This window comes from Rhinolophus ferrumequinum, chromosome 8 (genome assembly GCF_004115265.2).
Source record: "Rhinolophus ferrumequinum isolate MPI-CBG mRhiFer1 chromosome 8, mRhiFer1_v1.p, whole genome shotgun sequence".
Classification (NCBI taxonomy): domain Eukaryota; kingdom Metazoa; phylum Chordata; class Mammalia; order Chiroptera; family Rhinolophidae; genus Rhinolophus; species Rhinolophus ferrumequinum.
In genome coordinates this window covers 34,138,490-34,160,313 of record NC_046291.1, presented here as the reverse complement: position 1 = coordinate 34,160,313, position 21,824 = coordinate 34,138,490, and the positions used below count along the sequence as shown (strand labels likewise).

At 37.2% G+C, this 21,824-nt stretch overlaps 1 protein-coding gene across 7 annotated transcripts in view; it reads right to left on the bottom strand.

The window, feature by feature from the left end:
• Positions 1–2,107: 2,107 nt before the first annotated feature.
• The window catches only part of HECW2 (HECT, C2 and WW domain containing E3 ubiquitin protein ligase 2), a 338,340-nt gene continuing 318,623 nt past the window's right edge, over positions 2,108–21,824 (bottom strand). For all 7 annotated transcript variants that reach the window (XM_033112086.1, XM_033112085.1, XM_033112082.1 and 4 more), the window contains 3 exons: positions 19,440–19,525; positions 18,291–18,403; positions 2,108–4,282 (listed from right to left, as the gene is read on the bottom strand). In XM_033112086.1, coding sequence (XP_032967977.1) covers positions 4,171–4,282; positions 18,291–18,403; positions 19,440–19,525 — 311 coding nt within the window. In that variant the 3' untranslated portion in view covers positions 2,108–4,170. The remainder of the gene's footprint in view (positions 4,283–18,290; positions 18,404–19,439; positions 19,526–21,824) is intronic.

Below are 21,824 nucleotides of genomic sequence, written 5' to 3'. Positions count from 1 at the left end.
TTGGATGTTTTTACTGTATCTTACTGATGACACCAGCCTTAGGAATTTCCTGAATAGAGTTAAAATTGGAAAAACTTTTTGACTTTTCATTAAAAGATGTTTGTGTTAGAAGTGGTCAAGTTATAAATACACTTTGTGTAGAAAGAAAAAAATTGGATGAATGTGAGGACAGAGAGGAAAAGAGAACCTGCAGGAGTTTCTTTACCCACATCACTGTAACTCACCTATCAGGGCTTTCTAGATCCGTCCTTACTAAAAATTAAGAAATAAAATAAGACTTCTGATCGAAGTGTAGTTTTTTCATTATCTTGCTTCCAAATAATGTTTGAGAAAATGAAACAATCACTATACTATGTAAATCCACTAAAAGCAATCAGTTGTTGTACTGTTTTTAATTTCTCATAACAAGTAGTAAAATGCAACAATTAAGCCTAAGGGGAGTTTTTCCATGAACATATTGATTTCTTCACGGGCTTCAGAAGGCATCACATTTTAAGAGTGTTTGAAAAAATGAGGATTTGGGTAAATCAAGTATCTTGCAAAATTCATTGAAAAGAGAATATGCTGGGAGAAACATTAGTCTCTGCATCTCTCGAGATGAAACCTAGCATTGTAACTATAAAGTACTGAAATTGATCTCACAAGGCATCTATGAAAATCAGCCTCACCCCAGATGGGACTTGATACCTTCTACCCCACAAAGTATATGATGATCAAAGCCTATGCACCTGAAAGCATTTTAAAACTCTAAAGTACCATACAAACATGTTCTACCATTACTGTTAATCATTTGAATGCAGTTTTACCACTTCCAGTTGTTATGCAGGTGAAACAGATTTTTTCAGTTATTACAGAATTTCTACTAAGTTATAAACACAACATATATACTATAAAATTGTGACTGTACTTCTTTGGCCAAGATCCATTCATTTGGCATGCAAGAAAATTCTTGGGACCCCAGAAGTGGATTGGGCCGAAGGACTGGAATTTTTTACACCGAAAACTGAAGGTACATTATAGTACAGATGAAAGAAAACAGAAGGAAAGTACTGGATGTGATTTTGGCAGGTTTTGGAAAATTTGAAGATCTTTGAGTTGTTCCCTCATGCTTCAGCTCCCCACCTGCACACTCTAAACCCTCGTGTGTAAATGCACACTTGACCGGTATCAGCATCAACACAGTACCACAGGCCATCAGTTACTAACGAAAGAGCATTTATGTGATTTTGTTTTCTTTCTTTTTTTGCCACGGTATCTCCCATCTATGAAGCTGTCAATGGATCTTCCAGATGTAAGAAGCGGTTCTCTCCTCAGTCCTTGATTGTAGAACATAGAAAATTTTATTAACAATACTTTTTTGAACCTTGGTTTCAACTCCACCAGACTGTCAGCTTCTCAAGGGAAGATTTTGAATCTTGTAGCTCCATAAGCAAACGCGGTGGTTGGCACAGAATGACCAGTAGTGTGCTTCTTCTCTCATCTCAGAGACGTTCTGCATACACATATGATGTATCGTGACTGTCTTTTATACTATAAGACAGCACAGTATAACCATCACTTCAGAACTCCTTAAAGAAAACAGGACCATACAGCCAAGTTATCTAGGTTCACAGTACAGAACAAAATATTTATGGATATTTCTATTTGTAGAGTATATTAAAGTCTAAATTATTCTCTGGAAATGGTATTTAATATTTTATATAGTTATTATGGGACTTTTACCAATGAAGAATATTATCAGTTATCATGGTGTTCTGATACACTAAGTAAATCTTTGATAATTCCCAATTCTGAGAACAGTAGCAATTAGACGATTATACTGTTATTTGAGAAGAAGTTGTATGCCTTGTTAGAAATAATTAAAGAGATACATTTTAATTCAAATTTCTTTTACCTAATAATGTGGAATATGGTAGCAGTGTCACAGACCAAAACGAGACCTAACAGGGTCTATGAATGTATTTTTGAAAGATATGCAACCTTTTAAATCAGTTGCTTAGAGCATGCCAGCTCTGAAACATCTTATATACCATCAAAAATGTTGATTTTTTTAAAAAGTATGTTATTTTTCCTGATACTGAAAAAAACTATAAACAAGTAAAAATAGTTTGCAAAATTAAATGTATACTTATATTCATGATCAGTAAGTACAAACTAACATTTCCAGTTAATTTTTTTCCCTTCCCTTTTGTTCTGGTCCAATTAGAGTACGTGGGTAAATCTTCCTTCCTCATTTCCATATTAACATAACTTGTTTCCCAGAACATTTCCCCAAACTGCAGTGCAGGAATGCAACATGAGTGGTATTCTTCCTGAGAGGCTAGACAGTAAACCTAGCTTGATCAACAGGGGAGCAATCAGTTTTTACAAAACAATGTCCGAAAACTATGCATATAACCTCTGTAAAGTGTACGATGGCCAACCTCTCACAACTGGAATCCCATGCTACTTACATCTCAAAGAAGTGTCCAGGCAATGCCTGTAAAACACAGGCTGGCAAACCAAATGTTAATCCAATGCTTTTATTATTCACAATTTAACTTCACTGTATTGAAAGTCTGATTAGTTATGGCCATAAGTCAGGAAATAAACAATGATGTGGAAAACCCCAAAAGCAATAAAATATGAAGGACACTCTCGGATAAAACTAAGCAGAAATAACATTAGTGATGTCATGCAGTTTCTGAGACACCATAGAAAAATTGTTTCTTAATATCGATAAGAAAATTATGCATCAGTGAAAATGCAGGCTTAAAAATATAGGACTGAGAGTTTCAATTTGTGACGTCTTCACTGATGAGGGAAAATGGAATTCTTATTACTAAAGAGAGAGCTGATCCCTTGGGTGTTGCTGATGGCTCCCTTAACTGAGCTTAGTGTTTAATGATGCCGTACAAATAAAAAGCAGTGGGGGAAATACGAAATATCTTTATTAAATGCCATCCTGTAAAGTATTTGATGGATGGAAGAGAGTCTAATGCATTTGAAATAAATGCATATCATACTATCACATATAGTGAGTCTTAAAAAATTAGTACTTAGATGCACAGTCCTTATAGTGGTAGACATGGCACTGTGAAGGAAGTTGGATTTAGAAGCTTTTTCCTATTATACTTGTCAAGTGATGGAATTGCTGTTAGTCACATTGTAATGTCCCTTCAACTTTGGTACATTCAGTGCAAAATATTTTTGGGGACTTTTTTTTTGTACCTTTATAAAAATAAAAGGCCCTTTTGTTCCCTTGAGAGTGCTTAAAAAGATACATACTAGCATGATGCCCAAGTAAGCATGGAACATGAAAATGGAACAGGTGACACATACAGTAGGGTAGGTAGGTAGGTTCTTATATACATCTTAAAGAACATAAATATAATGAACCTATAAAAAAATAAACAGAACTCACTGTGTATTTTTTCCTGATATTCTGTGATTAATTGCTAGTTATTTAAAATTGTTTTCATGCATTATAAAGCATAAAATCGGTCGTTAGTAATTCAATGTATAATAGTTTGTCTTCAGCCATAATTACACACATACATACCACTTTGCATATACATTGTCATCGACCACCTTATTGCAAATCTTTAAAGTTACCGCATATTGACTTGGTTTCATTTTCACTCGTGTTCCGTGAAAGCTGAAAGCTATGGTGCACACCATGCAGGCACGCATAAGCAAGAAAATGAATATTCTGTTATAGCTTAGGGCTTAAATGAATACTTTCAGGAAATATGTTTGTTTTTATTATGTTATTTAACTTGCACTAATTTGGAGATTGGGTCAAGTGCTGCCAGTTTGGCTTGAATCATGTTCAAAGGTAAGTTTCAAGATGCTCCTAAGTCCCTGAAAGTTACCCTGGAGCTTATCTTGTACAGGTTCATCTTTGTCTTGGAACATAACAAATGGAAAAAAGTTTGGCAGTCAAGAACTGTTGATTGAAAGACTGTTGGGTTATTCCCTGGGCATCAAGCTCACCCAAATCCTTCAAAGAGGACTCATCAGCATTATCCATTCCCTAATAGTGATAGAGCATGCGTTCCTGGAAGATAACAGCACTCAGTTTTACTCGAATGAAAGCATACTCTTGAAACTTCCAATGTTCAGCTATTCTTCTAGAGGCCAGCTTCGGAAATTGTCTGTCCATAGGGAGCCAGGCATTGTGCCTCCAAATCACTCAAGTCCAAAGGTACTCGTCTCTTCAACTGCTGTCAAGAGTTTTTCATAAAGCATGGAGAAGGATGGGTATGGGGGGAGATCCAGACGGTTAAAACACGTGTGAGCTCTGCAAACAGAAGAAGCACACATAGTTTAGACTGCTTAGAGTGAAATGAGATTGTTTTGTGTGTATGTGTGTTTCTGGGTGTGAGCAAGCTTCTCTTTTATATTCAATTTGGTTTGTTGTCGATTTTCACACTCCTTTGGAAAAATCTTTGAAAACATTTTGACTTAAAAATTCAGTATTTAATTTCTCTCAGGGAAACAGGATATTTAAAAATATGTTTCCTTCATATTTTGACAATCATTTAAAATCCATATTATGTGCATATTATTATTCGTTTAATTGTCTAAGAGCTACAAACACAAGTTTGTATTTCTGTTTCTGTTGATGTTACTTTTTTTTTTAAAGACGTGAATATAAGTTCTTGCAAAGTAATTCATTTTCAGAGTTGGCATTTGCCTGGATGTCTTTCAGAAAATCTACGTTTTTGTATTTTTTCATTTTGTTGGGCAGGGAAGAGCACTAAGTGTCTCCGAAGATCGGCCTCATGGCATAGCATCTTGGGAAATTCCATGGCTGGACTTTCCTGTTGAAGTCAGTGCACCATTGTTACTTCTTTGAATCCTGTGCTATAATCTGTTTTCTCGTAAATCACAATGCAAAATAATGGCCATGTAAATCATTATATTAAGTATTCTTTTTCAGAAATACCTCCCTGCATGCCAAGATAGGAAAAAAATATGCTTTCCTGTTATTTGCACCTGAATCACAATAAAAAAATAGATAGTCTTCAAATAGCACATCTTATCAGGAAGCAAATCTGCACTTTTGACAAGGAATAGGAAGCATTTTATTCTGAATGTACAACAGCTTGTTTGTGGGAGCTAAACAACTTTGACTTAAAAATATACTCCTGAATTAATATGGAATTTTAGGAGCTATGATTATTAATGAGCTATATTTTTTTTACAGTCACATTTAAATTTTTGTTCTTATAAATCACTTTAATACTTATGAAATAAATGTAATTATATTACTAGACGTAGTGTAGTGTGGTGATACAATCAGAGGTTTGGAGTTGGACAGACTTGGGTTTGAATTCTAGCTCTACCAACCAGTTGTATGATTCGGAGTGAGTTATTAAAACATTCTGAGACTCAATTTTCTCACCAGCAAAAACAGAATAGTATCATTTGTCTCAGAAGGATATGAAGATTACATGAAGTGACAGAAACATGCTTAATACTATGCCTGGCTTACAGTGTTTGACCAATTAATAAGACATGTATTGTTAACTACATTTCATTACCAACAAAAAGATTTCCACTAATTGCCTTCATTAAATTGATAAAAGATAATCATGACTCATGGAAATTCCAAGATAACAAAGAGATAATAAAGCAGATGTGTAGCCATATGGCTTATTAGTACAGTAATGTGAAGGGGCTCTGTTATATACTTATCAGTTTTAGGACAGACAGTTCTGGCCAGAGTTTACAACTCTTGTTAATACAAACTTTAGGACACACTGAGGGGAAATTATCTAATTAATCTTTGCAGCCAAACACTTTTTTTTTGATATAATAAGCTATTTCAGAATTTTATTTAATATAATTTTTATTATACCTTCTTTACACTGGAACCTCAACTTGGGCCTCAAGGAAAAGGTTTTACTTTAAAAAAAAATTGAACTAGCATACTAAAAGACAATCCAAAGAATTGTTTAAAGTCTATCTTGTGCAAAACACTGGAATAAAAATGTTAAATGCAGACTTTATCTCTGTTCTAGAAAGAGGGGAGGAAGAAGCAGAGAAGTGAAATATGTTTTGAATATAATTATATTCCATACTTGGTGTTATGTGTTAGACACATAACATTCATTATCCTATTAGACTAAAAGATGGTACTTCTTTTAAATAAAAATTTTAATTTTTTTTCCTTAGGTTACCAACAAGACAGCATCTTTCCCCAAGTCAGGTGGCTTGTAACTTTTCCTGTTTTAGGATCTACATGTTCATCTTCTTTTAATTTTTTTATTGTGATTAAATATACATTACATAAAATGTGTTACATTAACCATTTTTAAGTGCACCATTCTGTAGCATTAAGTACATTCGCATTGTTCTGTAACCATCACCACCAACCATCTCTAGAACTTTTCATTTTTCCAAACTGAGATTTTGTACCCAATGAGCACTAACTCCCATCCTCTCCCGCCCCTGCGATCACAATTCCATTTTCAGGTTCTATGAATTTGACTATTCTATGTACCTCATGTATATGGAATCATACATACAATATTTCTCCTTTTGAAAAATTGTTTCACTTATTTCACTTAGCACAATGTTTTCCAGGTCTATGGTGTATCATGGGTCAGGATTTCCTTTCTGTTTAAGGCTGAGTGATATTCCATTGTATGTATATACCACATTTTGTTATTCATCCATTGATGGACATTTGAGTTGCTTCCATCTTTTGGCTATTGTAAAAAATGTTATTATGGACTCTAGTATACAAATATCTGTTTGAGTCCCTGCTTTCAATTCTTTTGTGTGTATACCCAGAAGTGGAATTGCTAGATCATATGATAATTCTATTTTTAATTTTTTAAGGAGCTGCCATACTGTTTTCCATAGTAGCTGCACCATTTTACATTTCCACCAGCAGTGCACAAGTGTTCCAATTTTTCTACATCCTCACCAGCACTTATTTTTTGTTTTATTTTATAATATCCATCATGAGTGTGACATCCATTTGTTATTTAAAGCTTTAGAACTTCTTGATTTATATGAATATTACAAAGTAAAGAGATTAACTCTTGTGTTTATCTCCTGCTAATCTCTTCTAGCCTGTTCACTTTTTAGTTATGCATTTCATTTATAGAGCAATATTAATCTGGTTGTTATCCATTTCTGATACACTGTCTTTCTCTCTTCAGTGTGTTGCTACAAGAAACATTTTGAAAAGGTGATCTCTCTTTTGTATGCCTATTGTCTATTTTTTTTTCTTTTTGGTATTGCTGGTAGATCAAAAAGTATGATAGGTCAACTTTTGGAAGAACTCTTCTTCAAAGAGGAACTAATTTATATAGTTGTAATCTTGAGTAGATATGTGTGAATTCATTTTTATGAACTGAATTATATTGAGTGAGCTAGGAAATAAAAGTAATTCAAGATAATCCTTTCTCTAGGTAAGCAATAATTCCCGATTAATGTTTTATTTTCTTAGGACAGGACAAAACTGTAGGTGAATGTATCTATCACACTCTAGTTAAGCCTGTCTCTTCCCTCTTTCCCTTAAGGTTAATTTTAACTAATTAAGAATTAACAAAAGGATCCCATAGGTGGGAATGAGAATTCATAAATTGTAACGTTTCAAGTCCCCAATTAACTTCTCGCACATACTTAAGCTGAATGCTGACTGTTACTTCACTGTGGTCTTGTGGTAGGCAGAGTTCTAACACGATCTGATCTACCAGGACCGATACCTTTGTATAATCCCCATCTCTCGAGTGTGAGCAAGACCTGTAACTCACTTGTAACCCATGGAATATGGCAAAGGTGAAGATATGTTGCAGATGTTATTCAAGTCCATAATCGGGTAATTTTAAGTCAATCAAAAGGGTGATTATCCTGAGTGGGCCTGACTTAATTAGGTGAGACCTTTAAAAGAACATGTAGAGGTCAGAGGCTCCCACTATTCTTGGATTTGAAGAAGTAAGCTGCTATGAATTCTATGGCTACAAGGAATGGATTCTGCCAATAACCTAAGGGAACTTGGAAGCGGGTCTTTCCCGAGTTGAACCTCCAAAGGAGAATGTAGTCCGGCTGACACCTTGATTTCCATCTTGTGAGACGTTGAGAAGAAGACCCAGCTAGCCATGCCTGCACTGCAGATCCACAGAAACAGTGATATAACAATTATGTGTGGTTTTAAACTGCTACGTTTGTGGTAATTTATTATGCAGCAATAGAAAATTACTACAGGTCTCAAAGTAGTTAAACAGTCCAAGAAAAGGTGGCAAATGTGATAAGTGTGATACAATAGAATCATCCCTATCAAGGGCAGGTGGTGGGGCAAAGCTGGGCATAAACAGCTGTCCTTTCATTCTCCCAGGTTTCTGAGCACAAAAATAAGAATTCTGCATATCTTTTTGCAGTTTCTATAGCATCTTTGCAGACACTATAGTATCTTATCTAGTACATCCATAAGCCTGGGTACTCTTTTCTCTAAAGATTCAGTTCTCAACACAAAGGGAAGGACTGGACCACCTTTTTTGATACTCCTCATTCATGACATAATCACCATTACTGATACATAATTCAAGGCTATCATTGCTTCCTAACTTACATCTGGTTGCATAATATATGGTTACCATATCAGAACTTTCCTTCTGAATAAACTGAACAACTCCTCTGAAAAAATGCTTCATGAAGATGAAGAAAGTATGTATTGTGGAGGGGTAAACTGTGCAGAAAGATTAAATGGTGTTCCCAAGGTCAGAGCTGAGTCAGTGGCCAAATCAAGAATACTGGTAGGACCTCAACCTTGGGTTTCTAGGGGAAGTCCGACAGTAAAGTGTAAGTAGGGAGACTAATGCTCATTGGCTCTGTTCTTTCACTTTTGGAAGCCTGAATGTTAATTTCATGCCACCCCTGACTGTGAACTGCTAGTCCTCAACATTCTACTAAATTATATACATTTTGAGGACAGGGATTAGCAAAATAAAACTTCAAATATTTTTTTAAATGAATGATTCAATCACAATATGCAGTAACTCTGGGGGAAATTGGTCTTAATTGGGTCAGTCCAGAAAGTTCTGGGAGATGCCAGGGGATTTTTAGGTGCTTAGTTCTATCTCAGGCTCACCAGAAAGCAAAGATACTCGGAGAGATACATTAGAGTGCATCAGAGTCACCCAAGAAGCAGGTTTACAATGGGGAGTTTCGGCTGCAACGCCTGAGATTCTAATTCAGAAAGTTTGGGGTGGGCCTAAAAATCTGCATTTTAACAATCACTCCAAGTCAGTCTGATGCAGGTGGTCTCCACTATTGGAGAGACATGAAATGGATTAGAAATAAGATATCTACATTGGCTAGCCACACCAGCATTTTCTGTGCTTGCAAAAATTTCAAAACTCCTTATAAACAAGACAGCATTGCTAATAAGGAAATTGAGGAATCATGTGGTTAAATAAATTGCCCAATATTTACCATCAACTTGCTGCATGAGCCAAGAACAGGAGAAAAAAAAAGCAAAACAACACACAATCCTCTGAGGCTTTTCACACCCCCTCCCCCACCCCATTCTATGTCCTAAGAAAACTCCAGCAGAAAATAACAGGAGGGCCCTTGGACCATGTTGATATTGGCAGCAAAAGCACATCCAGTTATTCAGTCTCCATAAAGGAACATTTTTCAAATCTTTCAAAGCCAGCCACACTAAGGCTATAATGAGTTTACCTCATTTTGATCTATGCAGCCAGAACCACTCGAGGAGGGCAGGTCTGAACCCGTCTTTGGGAAATCATGCTGGCATCATTAGAAAGAAGATTTAAAAGCCCTCTAGACATCTGGTCTGACTTAATAGATCTCTTGGTGCTTTCTGGATTCTTCAAATGTTAACCAGGAGGTCACGTGCTTACCCTCTCTTCTTTCCTATAGACAGACAAGTGAAGTACCCAAATCCAGTGAGCCAAAGTATCACAACTACATTTAAATTTTCTTCATAAATCAACTGATTAATGTATTTCTCTGTGTGTGTACTTTTTTATTAATTTATTCCCCATTTTCCCAGAAGTGATTTTTGGTAGTTTATCAGGACTCAAGACAAAGAAGAAATTACAATCAGCATTTTAAGTTGAGAGAGAGAGAGAAAAAAAGAGAAAAACATGGACCTTGTTTTATCTAGTAGATGTAGTCCTAGAAATAAAATGTATTTGAATCTAATAAATCCTTTCCATTTGCATTATAATTTAGAAAGTGCTTTGTCAATACTCTATTTTTTTTTTCTTCAAATTGGCAGTGGTGTCTAATCCTTCTGATTTCAGTTTCCTCACTCCTAGTTCCACTTCTTCATCAAGTAACTAAAAGCTCCCCACCTCTTCAACAAGTAATTGGCAAACGCCTAAAGGATCTTGGAACATACCACTTTATAATGTCAAGATTTCTTTGGAAATATGAGTCTTCCTGACCCAATTTATCTGTCAAGTCCAAATTTTACCTATTTTACCCACAGGCTTCCCCCTAAGGCAATCAGGTGTGTCTGTAGTTCTAGCTATTGGGGGATGCTGGCAGAAGGAGCAGAGAGGCCTGGAGTTGCGCTATGGAATAGGCAAAGGGGGTCTTCCTTTGGGATCTCCAGGGCCTCCAAATTCAGGGCCCAATGAGTGTTCAGGCAGCACCCAAGCCCTTTCACCTGTAAAACCTCTTTTATTGTTTTTCCCCTTGAAGATTCTATATTCTGAAAGCTTGTCATTCTTACTCAAAATGCCCTGAAGAACAAAAATTAATTTTTCAATTTGCATTACATTTCGTTTATTCCTTCATTCAGTGAACAAATACTGAGCTCATACTGCATATCAGGCATTGAGCTGTCCCTTGGTAGATGAGAAGGAACAGTCTGTTTTCTGCCTACAAGGAGTTTACACTCAGGCTGCAAAATATACGAATGGGGCCCCCTAAATGTCATGCAGTCTGTGCTCTGTACTAGGGGATCTGGGTGCCATGAGCAGGCTCAGAACCTTTGGCTCTGCTCACCAAACTAGGAGCCCTACCTAGCTCAGGGCTGCATTTCTCCAGAAGACTACTAGATACCTCTGTTTAATTAACCCAAAAGATTCATATAGGCTATTAGTGATCCAGCACACAATTATATGCGTAATACAATGAGTTACAAGTCTGCTCTGTAGAGTCAGGAAAGGTTCTATAGAGGATTCTATTTACGCCAAGCCTTGAAGGATTTGTAGGTGTGTAGGGTTTCCCTGGATCAACAACAAGGAGAAACATGCTCCCAGCAAACTGCCCTGAAGTGTGAGGAAGCATTGCATCATCCAGAGACCTGAGAAGTACAAAAATCCGAGTGACAGGACTTAAGGGTGGATCTGAAGCCAGATGGGGAGGCAAGGCCATCAGGAAGTGAGGTGTTTTCATGCAAAGACCTTTTTCATTTATGCCACGGACGAAAGGGAGCTGGTGACTGGGTAGGGACAGTGATATGGCAGAGGTGCCTTTAATCAAGACGGAAGTATAGGAAATGGGTAGAGGGTAGATGATGAATTCAGAGCTTGTAGTCAGCATGAGAAATCCAAAGTTACCAATGACTCAGAGTGATAAAATTCAATCAAAGTAACCCAGTGTGTGTTTTGTTAGCCTAAGTATATTTATTAATACAAAGAAAGGTATAACTTCTGTTGTGATTCTTTTTTTTAATTCATGATTTCTCTCCTATCCCCACTAATACATTCTCAGACCATGAGATTGAGAACAGGAATTCCTGCTAAGACTAGGTCACAAATATTTGTGTAACCCACGGTGGCACAGCACAAGCCCTGGCCCTCACCAGGTGTTCAATAAATGTGAATCAATGGTAAGGAATTCTGTGGCTCTTATTACCCCCACTACTCATTCATCATACATCATTCGGTGGCAGTGATGTTGGTTATCTTTTCATCTGTTACTTCCCTCTCTGTGTTTTAAGGTCCAGACATCAATTTATATTTCCCACAAGGCTTTTGCACATAGTAAATGCATGATGAGTATCTAAAGGCTTGTTAGAGGAATTTGATTTATTATCTAATTAATATCTTCTTCTAAAGTCTCATTAGGTCACCTTGGATAAAGTGCACCTGGATCTATGAATACAGTGTAAAATGTTCCCACAGTGGGAATTCCTGCATCCAGGGATAACTAGCAGAAGAAACTCTTCAAACTATTCCCTATAAATAGGTAACTTCTTCACCTGTGGATGGTCCTGGGAAAAGATGAAGAGTACATGCTTTTTAAATATAAGCATTTAAACCCAATAGAAAAAAACCCAGTAAGAAATAGTTCCCAAAAGAGAACTCTTGGAAGTCCAAACAAAATAGAAATATCCTGGGTGGATAGAGCACATTTTTTTTCCACACCTAAAGATTACAAAATACCATGCCAGCTCTGAAGGTTAGGTGTTAGGAACAATAGTAATAATGGCTAAATTTACCGAATGATGTGTTATACATTATTTTAAGCTCTTTTCATGTATTATCTCATTTAATCTTCAAAATAACTTGGCAATGTGATTGCTGGTATCTATCCCAATTCACATGAGGATATAGAAATTCAAAAGTCACTTTGGCACACCTTGTCTGGAGTGGCCCAGTCATACCTCTAGTTTAAGAATTCACTAAAACAACATTCACTGAGTTCCAACTGTGTGCTAGGACTCAGCAGTGGGGGCAAAGCCACATGCAATTCACACAAGGTTTTTGTCCTCACCAGGGTTATATCTCAGAAGGGGAGACAGAGCATCAACAAGGAAATGAATGACTAAGCATGATGACGGAATTGGGGTAAGGCCTACGAAGGAGACAACGTATGACAGAGTGACAGGTGCACTGGAGGCACCAGCCTGGAGGACCTCTCTGAGGAGATCATGCCTGAGCTGATTCGTTGGGGATGAGCAAGAGCCAGGCAGGTGAGGAACTCACAGGAAAGAATCTAGGCAGCAAATGGCAGAGTCTAGAGGCAGAACTGAGTTTGTCATATTTGATGACTAGCAAGAAGGAGGCTGGTGGCTGTAGCAGGTGAGGGGAGAGAATATGTGTTGAGGTTGGATTGGTAGTCCTGGCAGGCTATCTACCTGGTAGTCTTTGGCAAGAAGTCTGGATTTCATTCTAAGCCACTAGCAAGTGTAAGCATGAGAGGGAGTGCTCTTGAGACTTTAGATCACTCTGGTTACTGAGCGCAGAATGAACTACAGGATGTACGAAGAGAAGCAAGAGTTTAGCCAGCAGGCTGCTACAGTGGTTCAGGTGAGAGGTGCTGGTGTAGTGGGCTAGGATGCTGCAAAGACATGAACCCAAACTAGTTTTTGCTCTTGTGATCAAGAAAAGGGGGATAACCATTCCTTAAGAGCTAAAATGTTTGTCATTCACAAGTACACACTTTAAAGTAGACCTGTGAAACAACTTTCTAGGACCATTAGTCATTTTGACTTAGACTATCCTATTCTCTTTGCCTGCAGTAATTAAAATGTCTTTCATTCAATTAAATAATCACAAATTATTTTAGTAGCTCTATTTTTACATTAATGACCGAGGAGTCCCTTTGCAGACACAATATGTTTTTATGATCATGTTACCCGCTTCCCAAAGTAAAGACCAATCCAAAAGGTATAGCACATTTAAGGATTTTTAATAAGGTAATATTACTACCATGTTTCCCTGAAAGTAAGACCGGGTCTATTAGGGTTTGCTCCAAAAGATGCATTAGGGCTTATGTTCAGGGGATGTCATCCTGAAAAATCTGCTAGGGCTTATTTTCCAGTTAGGTCTTATTTTTGGGGAAACACGGTAGTCATCACTGGTATATTTTTATTAGCACATGCTAATTCAATGGTAGAATAAAGTAAAAACTTAAAATGTTATTGTTAAATAGTGAGCACTGAATGAGAGGGAAAAGGGGAAAAGAGTTGAAGAGGGCTTATATCAGAGATTAAACTCGGGAGCAGACTATACAGGAGAATCTTCTGCCAGTTCCCTCTCAGACCACAAGGCATCTCAGCTGACCGGCAGGTGGTGAGGAATTGGGGAGACCCAGGAGGGATGCCTCAAGGCAAATACAGAAAAGAGGGAACACCAAGGGGTCCTTCCAGTGCCCATCTCCGGTTCTGGAACACTTTTGTTTGTTTGTTTGTTTTTTAATTAAAAAGAGTGACACTATATTATAGGACACCCTCAGGTATTTTCCTATTCCCTAGCTGGTAGTTCACTTTGACAGTAGACAACGGTCTCCGTACTAAAGGAGGAAAAACTGAATCATTGATGAGATTGCAGAGCAATATTTAATGACATGGAAAGATTCATGATTAGTGATACTTGGTGAACAAAAAGAGGTGACAAACAGTATATGCAGTATGACTGTATTTTTGTTTTTAAGGGTATGTGTGTGTGCGTGTAGAAATGAGATAAACTACTACAAAAAGTTTAGAAGTTATCTGAGTATTGGACTTGAGATGTATATATTTTTAATTTCTTGGTATTTTTTGTGAAAAGCTTTTTATTTTCAAAAAAATAAAAAGCAGAGTTTTAAAAATGAAAAAAGCTGTCTTTTATCTTTAAAAATAATTTTATCTTTTAAGTTCTATTCCATTGGAAAAACTGTCTCCCTGAGACACCCATTTCATAATTAACTCTTGTTTCTTATTCCTTAATTTGGGTCAACATTTCATTCAAAATAATCTCCAGACACTGCTCCTTTCAAAAATTAATGTTTTTCCCTTTTGGCAAAACCAACCCAATGTTAAAAACATCGTGATTGCAGCTCTCCAACTCCTCTGGCCCCTTATCCTACTTGGCAAGAACCTCACAGATGAACATATAAACTCTATATCATGCCGGGAGAGAGGATTTGCCCAGCATTTTCCAGGCTGGCATGTTAGCAGACCTGGAAATGTTCAGAATATTCAAGAACAATTGCCATGAAGTGAATTTACCGTCTCGTAAGTCCATCAGAACACCGGAGGACAGGAAATCTCAGAAACGCAAAATACAGAGCTAACCACCAACCACCAAGTAGACGAAGTGCAGTCACGTGATCAGGCTATAAGCCTCCAGGAGACACCCGTCTGCCTCCATCGTTTATCATCTGGGTCTCTAGTTACTTTATTACCACAAGAGAGAGAAAAGAACCATGGCTTCAACTTGTACTGGCTTCTGAAACAACCACATATACTTTACTACACGGCTTGGCCCAAATGGTAAGTACTGCTACATTCACCGCTACCGCAAGTGAGACTAGGAAATCTGAGAAAAGAATGAGACGCACATTTAGGTTCATAGGCCCTCAATCATTCATGTCTAGAAAGACTTAGGATGCCCTCCCATTGGCCAGGACTGCTTGCCCTCATCCTTGATAGCCACTTCCGACTTTCCATGGTACAGCCTCCATGGCAGATTTCTTAGAGAAGACATTTCTTAAGTAAGAAGGACATCCCTCCACTGTGTCTCTAGTGTGTACAATGTCACATTTTAAATAAACATTTTCTCACTAATAAGTACAAGAAATACATTTGGGTTGATCAGCTTGGGACAAACCAGCTCTTGAGTTCTGCAACTTAAATCTATCAGGAAATAGCAGGAAAAATGGCTTCAGTGTATCTGTCCTGATGGTAGGAGAAATGGACTCAGTCATATAGGACAATCTCCTTAGACCAGAGCCAATCTTACAGATCTTGTTTAACACTTAAGTAACACTTCACATTTCGTAAAGGGTGATGACAATGTTATCAGTGAAGAAACAACTTCAGATAAAATGATATGGTCATGCATTGAAGTTCTTTTTATTTTTTCCTCCAATGTACTTTTTTTGGTGGAGCCCATTTTAATACTTACAGCAGTATGGTGGCTTATAGGTGATTTGGGATAAAAGGTTAAAAAGAACAAAGAAAACCTACTGTCCCTAGGGACTATCATACACATTCTCTCTCTCGTCACAAGGACTCTTTGAGCATGGCATTGTTATTCCTACTCTTCAGCGATGGATCTAGGCTCGTGCTAAGGACCCTACAGCTAGTGTATCAGGGGGCTCAGATCTGCACTCTTAACCAGGTTGTATGAGCTGATTAACGTGAAATCAGCTCATAGCCAAGTAGCTCTTCCTTCCTGTTAAGTTAGGACCTGAAAAGTTAGGGCTTTTCCAGACAAGGTATGAACATAATCTGCTTTCCTGATATGCCTCACAACATCTTGATTTATTTTATTTTACAATTTGGGTAAAACTAGGAATCTAGAACCAACCTTAAGTCATAAAGAAGAAAGGAAGAAACAATGCCTGTTGCCCAACTTTATGTATGCAACAATACTGAAAACAGTACCATTTCTAATGAGTCAGCATATGAACTTCCTGGAGCTCTCAGGGGGAAGTAAAAAAATGAATTCAGTCCAACCTCCAAGATTCTTCAATAACCTACTGGTGTTAATTCAACCAAACCTAACATACCACCCCATCCCTGGCCTTTTACAGACAAAGAAATTGAGGTCCAGAGATCAAGTGATATTCTGGATGCCAGCGCTAGCTGGTGGCAGATACAGGACTAGAACCCAGGTCTTCTAACTCCCAAGCCTGTGCTCTTTCCAATATGCTACTGCCTGACATATATTACAGATGATGGTGACAGAAACCATCATGACAGCCGTTAACCATTAACTGGATGCTGACTCAGGGCCAGGGTCAGCAGCAAATGTTTCAGATGAATGATTTCATTTAATTCTCAGAATTCCCAACCTATAAGGTACATGAGGAAACAGAGGCTCAGAAAGGCTAAGAAACTTCTCCAAGATCCCATTGTAGGTAAGAACAAAACTGGGATAGAACCCAGTCTCTCTGAAGCTAAAGTTTCACATCTTTACCAAATTGCCTTTCTCTGTTCACGAGGTTTGGTGAAAACTTCAGGGATTAAACATAAACAACTGATCTATCTTCCTATTGTGACAATTTATTCCATCTACTTTACAAAAGTAAATCTTTACAGAAACAGATTTCAAGAAAAAAGTGACACAATGATTCTGCCCTTTGCTGCCTCCTTGACGCTAATTCTCGAATTTCTCAGAACGGCGACAGGTCCTACTCACACAGTGTCAATCTGCTCATGAGACACAAATATTTGTTTATGGTGGAAAAGAACATGAGTCAGGCATAAATAAAATATAGTAGTTCTCCAAATAATGAAATTGTAGTCTCCCAAATTTGGAACATCAGGCATTCCAGGTAATACTTAGATGTTCAAAGGCAGTGCCTCTGTTCATAGACTGAGATGCACTCAAGGTGACTGAGGAGGCTCAGCCCAGCCCTGAGCTTGCGCTCTTCACTGTTCTCTGCAGCTGCATTTTCATCACCCTTTTCTCATGAGTTGATGCTTACAACATAATTCTCAAGAACTGGTGTCTTGCGGTTGGTAAGAAGAAAGTCTCATTAACAGGTTTCTCAAAGTTGTTTGTACTTGAAACACAGGATGACCTCTTGGGGTACATAATATCCCTTGGGAAGATCATTTAACTTCTCCAGATTGCAGTTTTATTATTAGTAAAACAAGAGGCAATCTTTGAGGTCCTTTTTACTTCAAAAATTCGACATTCTTACTGATGACTGGAGAAAGGAGTTCTATACCAATTCTTATCCATTCCTCTTTTGTTCATTTACTTCCTCTTCTTTTGCTTCAGCTCCAGTTTTCTCCATTTGACCCCAAACACTTTTTTTTAAATTAAAAACTACTACTTGTCCTTTAAGGTAGCAAGGTAAGACTCTTACATATATTAATATCAGCTGTTAAGCAATTTTTTCCACTCTAAGGAAATTGTCACCTTATTATGAATGAGAATACAATGCAGAGAGTATTCACACAGAATTAAGGCACGGACAGTATAAGCTACAGAGTTAGAGAGCACACTCACATGAGTTAGTATTCTTTAGAAACCACAATGGTAATCCCTTAGTGAAGGGATTCTAAAAAGTTATTAATATAAACCTAAAACTAGAGTTTCTGGAAACATCTAAATTTTAGAGTCACAATTGTAACAAGTCACAGTACGATGACCAACATTGCTTTACTACAGCTAACAAATGCTTTGGTTTTGCTGTGTTTTGTATTTTAAGATATGTATGTATGTATGTATGTATGTATGTATTTTAACTATGACTTTTTTTCATTTAGAAAGGTAATCAGAGATAAATTCATTCTAAAAGCTTTTTCCACTCTCAAACTTTTAACATAAGTAGATGGTGTGTGTGTGTGTGTGTGTGTGTGTGTGTGTGTGTTAAAGGTCTCCTCTAGAACAACACTGTAGTGACAATAAAGAAATGTTTTCTATTTTTACCTGGGAAGAGCAGTGATTTTCCCCCATTTCTCCACACAAAATCTTCGTGGGCCATTACTCCCTCGGAGAGAAGCAAATCCTTCATAGGGAATGCTGGATGTGCCTGTAACAAACTATCAAGCCAAGAAAACAGAAGAAGGTAAGACCAAGAAACCAGCTGCCAAAAAGGCATGGCATCATTCACAGGCATTTTATTCATCTGCCCCCTCCTTTTTGTTCATGCTGCTCCTGGGGAAGGGCAGCGTGCTGCTTGCCAGTGGGAAAGCTTGGAAGGCGTGAAGTAACTGTACCACGAAAATTGTGACCAAGAACCCCAGAGAATACCAAGGAAGAACAGTGCATTATAAAAGGAAAGGGGGTGTGAAGGATGTTTAGAAGATAAAGCAACCTGTACGGTGGACCAGCTCAGAAGCTTAAACCAGATATATTTCCTATTATAGTAGGTGCCTCAATTAACCTAAGTCTACTTAGATTCAGTCCCCGATCAACTCATCGTGAATTTAAAAAAAAAAAAAAAAAAGAATTTCTGGTCCTGTAAATTTGAGGGCCAGATCTTTCATCCAAAGCCTCTAAGACTCAGTCTACTTGTAAGGCTCTGTCCAAGCATCCAGAAGGCTTCCTCATGTCTGATATTTCTTTAGTTGCAACCAACCAGCAATTGCCCTGTGTAAACTATACACACCAAAAGAAAATGAGTTAGTTTTTCCAGTGTTCTTCAACTTTCATTGTTATCTCTAATTTGTTGAAACTTAGATGGAGGAAAAGAAAGGACTCTTTATCAAGGAACTGGGTCACTCCTTAAGGCATTGACTGAAGATCATCTTTTTCTGTTGCTAAGGATGCTGGCCTGCAGAGTACCCCAGGACCTCATCCTGAAAGTGCCAAACTGCCCTATTGAGTTGTTCCTCGGATTCTTGGACTGGAGTAGGTACTGCCTCACAACTCTAATGAAATGCTTAGACTTGGTTGGGGATGCTCTGCATAGTAATGGAGCAAAAGACCCATGCAAGCCGAACAGTCTGGAAACAGTGTATCTCGCATTTGCAGATAAACATGGGATGTATTTATTGAGTATACTTAGTAATTATTAAAAATATGTGTCCAACAATTATATGAATGCATTAAAAAGATTAACTAATGCCATCTTACCTGTAACAATCTTAGTCGTTGTTCATTGTTGAATCTTTCCACAGCAGCCCAGAACCACCGAATTACAATATGATTGTCATGATATCCTATCAAACCAAACAAGAAAGTTCAAATTACTATGACTGTTCTATCTTAAGCCACCATGACACACTGACAAAAGACCCCCAGACATACATCAGCACCTTGGATTCTTTCAAGGTTGTTTATAATTTAAGACTAAGAAATAACACAAAAAATAAGACTAAGGAATAACACTGTAAATATGATTGTATGAGTGTCAAAAGTCAAACAAAAACAACAATAAATGAAACCAAGAGGTCTCTGTTTCCATTTGAGTCACTACATAAAGCTAGTGGAAAGAACAACAAAAAATGAGTTATTTTAACCATATGATTTCTGAAAAATATAATTTCTATTTTTGGAAAGGCTTAACTCTTTTGGTCATTCATTTAAGAAAAAATTTATGAATACCACTATGCCAAGCTTGGAGGTACAGTGGCCAAGAAAACAGACCTTCACAGAGCTTCTGGTAAAGAAGAGACACATTAATAAAGAAATTACACAAATAAATACATAATTGCAAACTATTTTAAAACTACATATAATGTTCATATTTTTAAATCAAATTACTTTTTATTAATAAAAAGGAAGAGCAATTTTATTATTTTAATTTCTTTAACTAATAAATCTCAAATAATCATCAACCTAAATGTTACTTTTATTCCACATTTCAGTAGAATTTGATAAAATGCAAAAGTATCATCCCACGGGTGAATTAAGGCAGTAGTTGTGGATTCTAAAACCTTCAATAAAGAAAAATTAAGTTCAGAGAAGAGGCTGACAAAGATTAAGGTACAATTAGTGATTCAAACCAATTAACTGACATATTAAACGTGCATAAAACTACTCAAATTCTGAGCCAGCAGAGGTTAAGTCCAAAATACATGGTGGATACAAACTAGTTTAATTCGAATGTTTCCTCACATGTTTCACTGGTTATAGGATTTCGGGAGAATACTGCCTTACTGTTTACCACTGGACCAGTGATGCTTAGCGACCTTTGGAAATGAAAAGGATCCAAGTGAAAGATAAATAAAACTAGATTGGACATGGTGATGCATAGGCTCCATGCCCTCCTTTTGGCAAAGACTAGCTATTTGATGCAGAGCAAATAGCTTTCTCATCTATAAAATAAGTACATTGGCTCTTGGTGGCTCTAAAGTTTTCTGACCTTATGAATCAGTCCTTTTCTGCCTCTCGTTTTGTTGTTTGTGCCTTTTGGAGGAGGAGGAGCAAAAGTGTCCCATTGTAATCTCTATAAACAGCTGCCTTATGAACATATGGCAAATGGTAGCAGACCTGCCTCTTCATTCAGTGCCACCTAATTGGGTTAGCAAACATGGCAACAAACACTGCCCTTTTCCTGTCTCCTCCCCCAGCACTCTCCTCAGAAAGATTTCATTTGATAAGATTTACAATAACCATAGAAATAGGTACTTGATTAGTCATACACTGTGAATAAAAGTTCATACTGTGCAAATGCAAAAATGGCTGATTTGATGAACAGCATTGCTATTAGAATTGCCTAGGAGGGAAAAGTGAGCTAATACTATTTATGATAAGATGCCAGTTACATAGTGTGTTGGAGAAATTGTGTTCTAGTTAGTGAAAATAGTCTGCTTAACAAGTTATAATAACCAAGGCTATATACGGATATACGTTGGGCCAACTGGAAAAGACTTATTACAGCAATTGGACTTCAGAAATAGCAGCAATGGAAACTGCAACTTAATACTGCCTGTCAGAGAAAATGTGCGAGCCAGGCCAGCCCACAGCAGCAGTGATGAATTGGAAGAGCCAAGCAGAGGCAAAAACAAAAGCAATTTAGCAAATATGTTATATTTTCACTCCACACTTTTAAAATTGTTTGTTAAATCTCTGTTTCAATTTACAGATAGCTGGAGAACCATTCAGCACTTAGTTTATTCTGCTAAGTGAGGAATTCAGTGACTTAAACTTTGTATTTTTCACTCTCCAAGTTCAGAACTCTTGCTAAGCTCTTACCTTCTGAGTTAAAAAACCAAAACCAAAACCAAAAACAACTGTTATTTGTCTGAGGACTTTATAACACTGCAATAAATTTCAGAAAATGTATTGTTTCTTTGCTTAAAATTACTGGATAAAACTTTAACTGTTGGTTACTACCAGGTCCCTTTCACTGTGTATTGATTCAGCAATCAAATTTCAGTAGCTTCAATCTCAATTACTAATTGAGATTTTGTGCTGATCTACAGAAATGCCACTTCTAAAAGCTTCCCATTTGGTGAAGTGTCATATAGTACAGTTTTTAATTAATCTTACAGCAGTTTGCTTTTCAGCTGAACG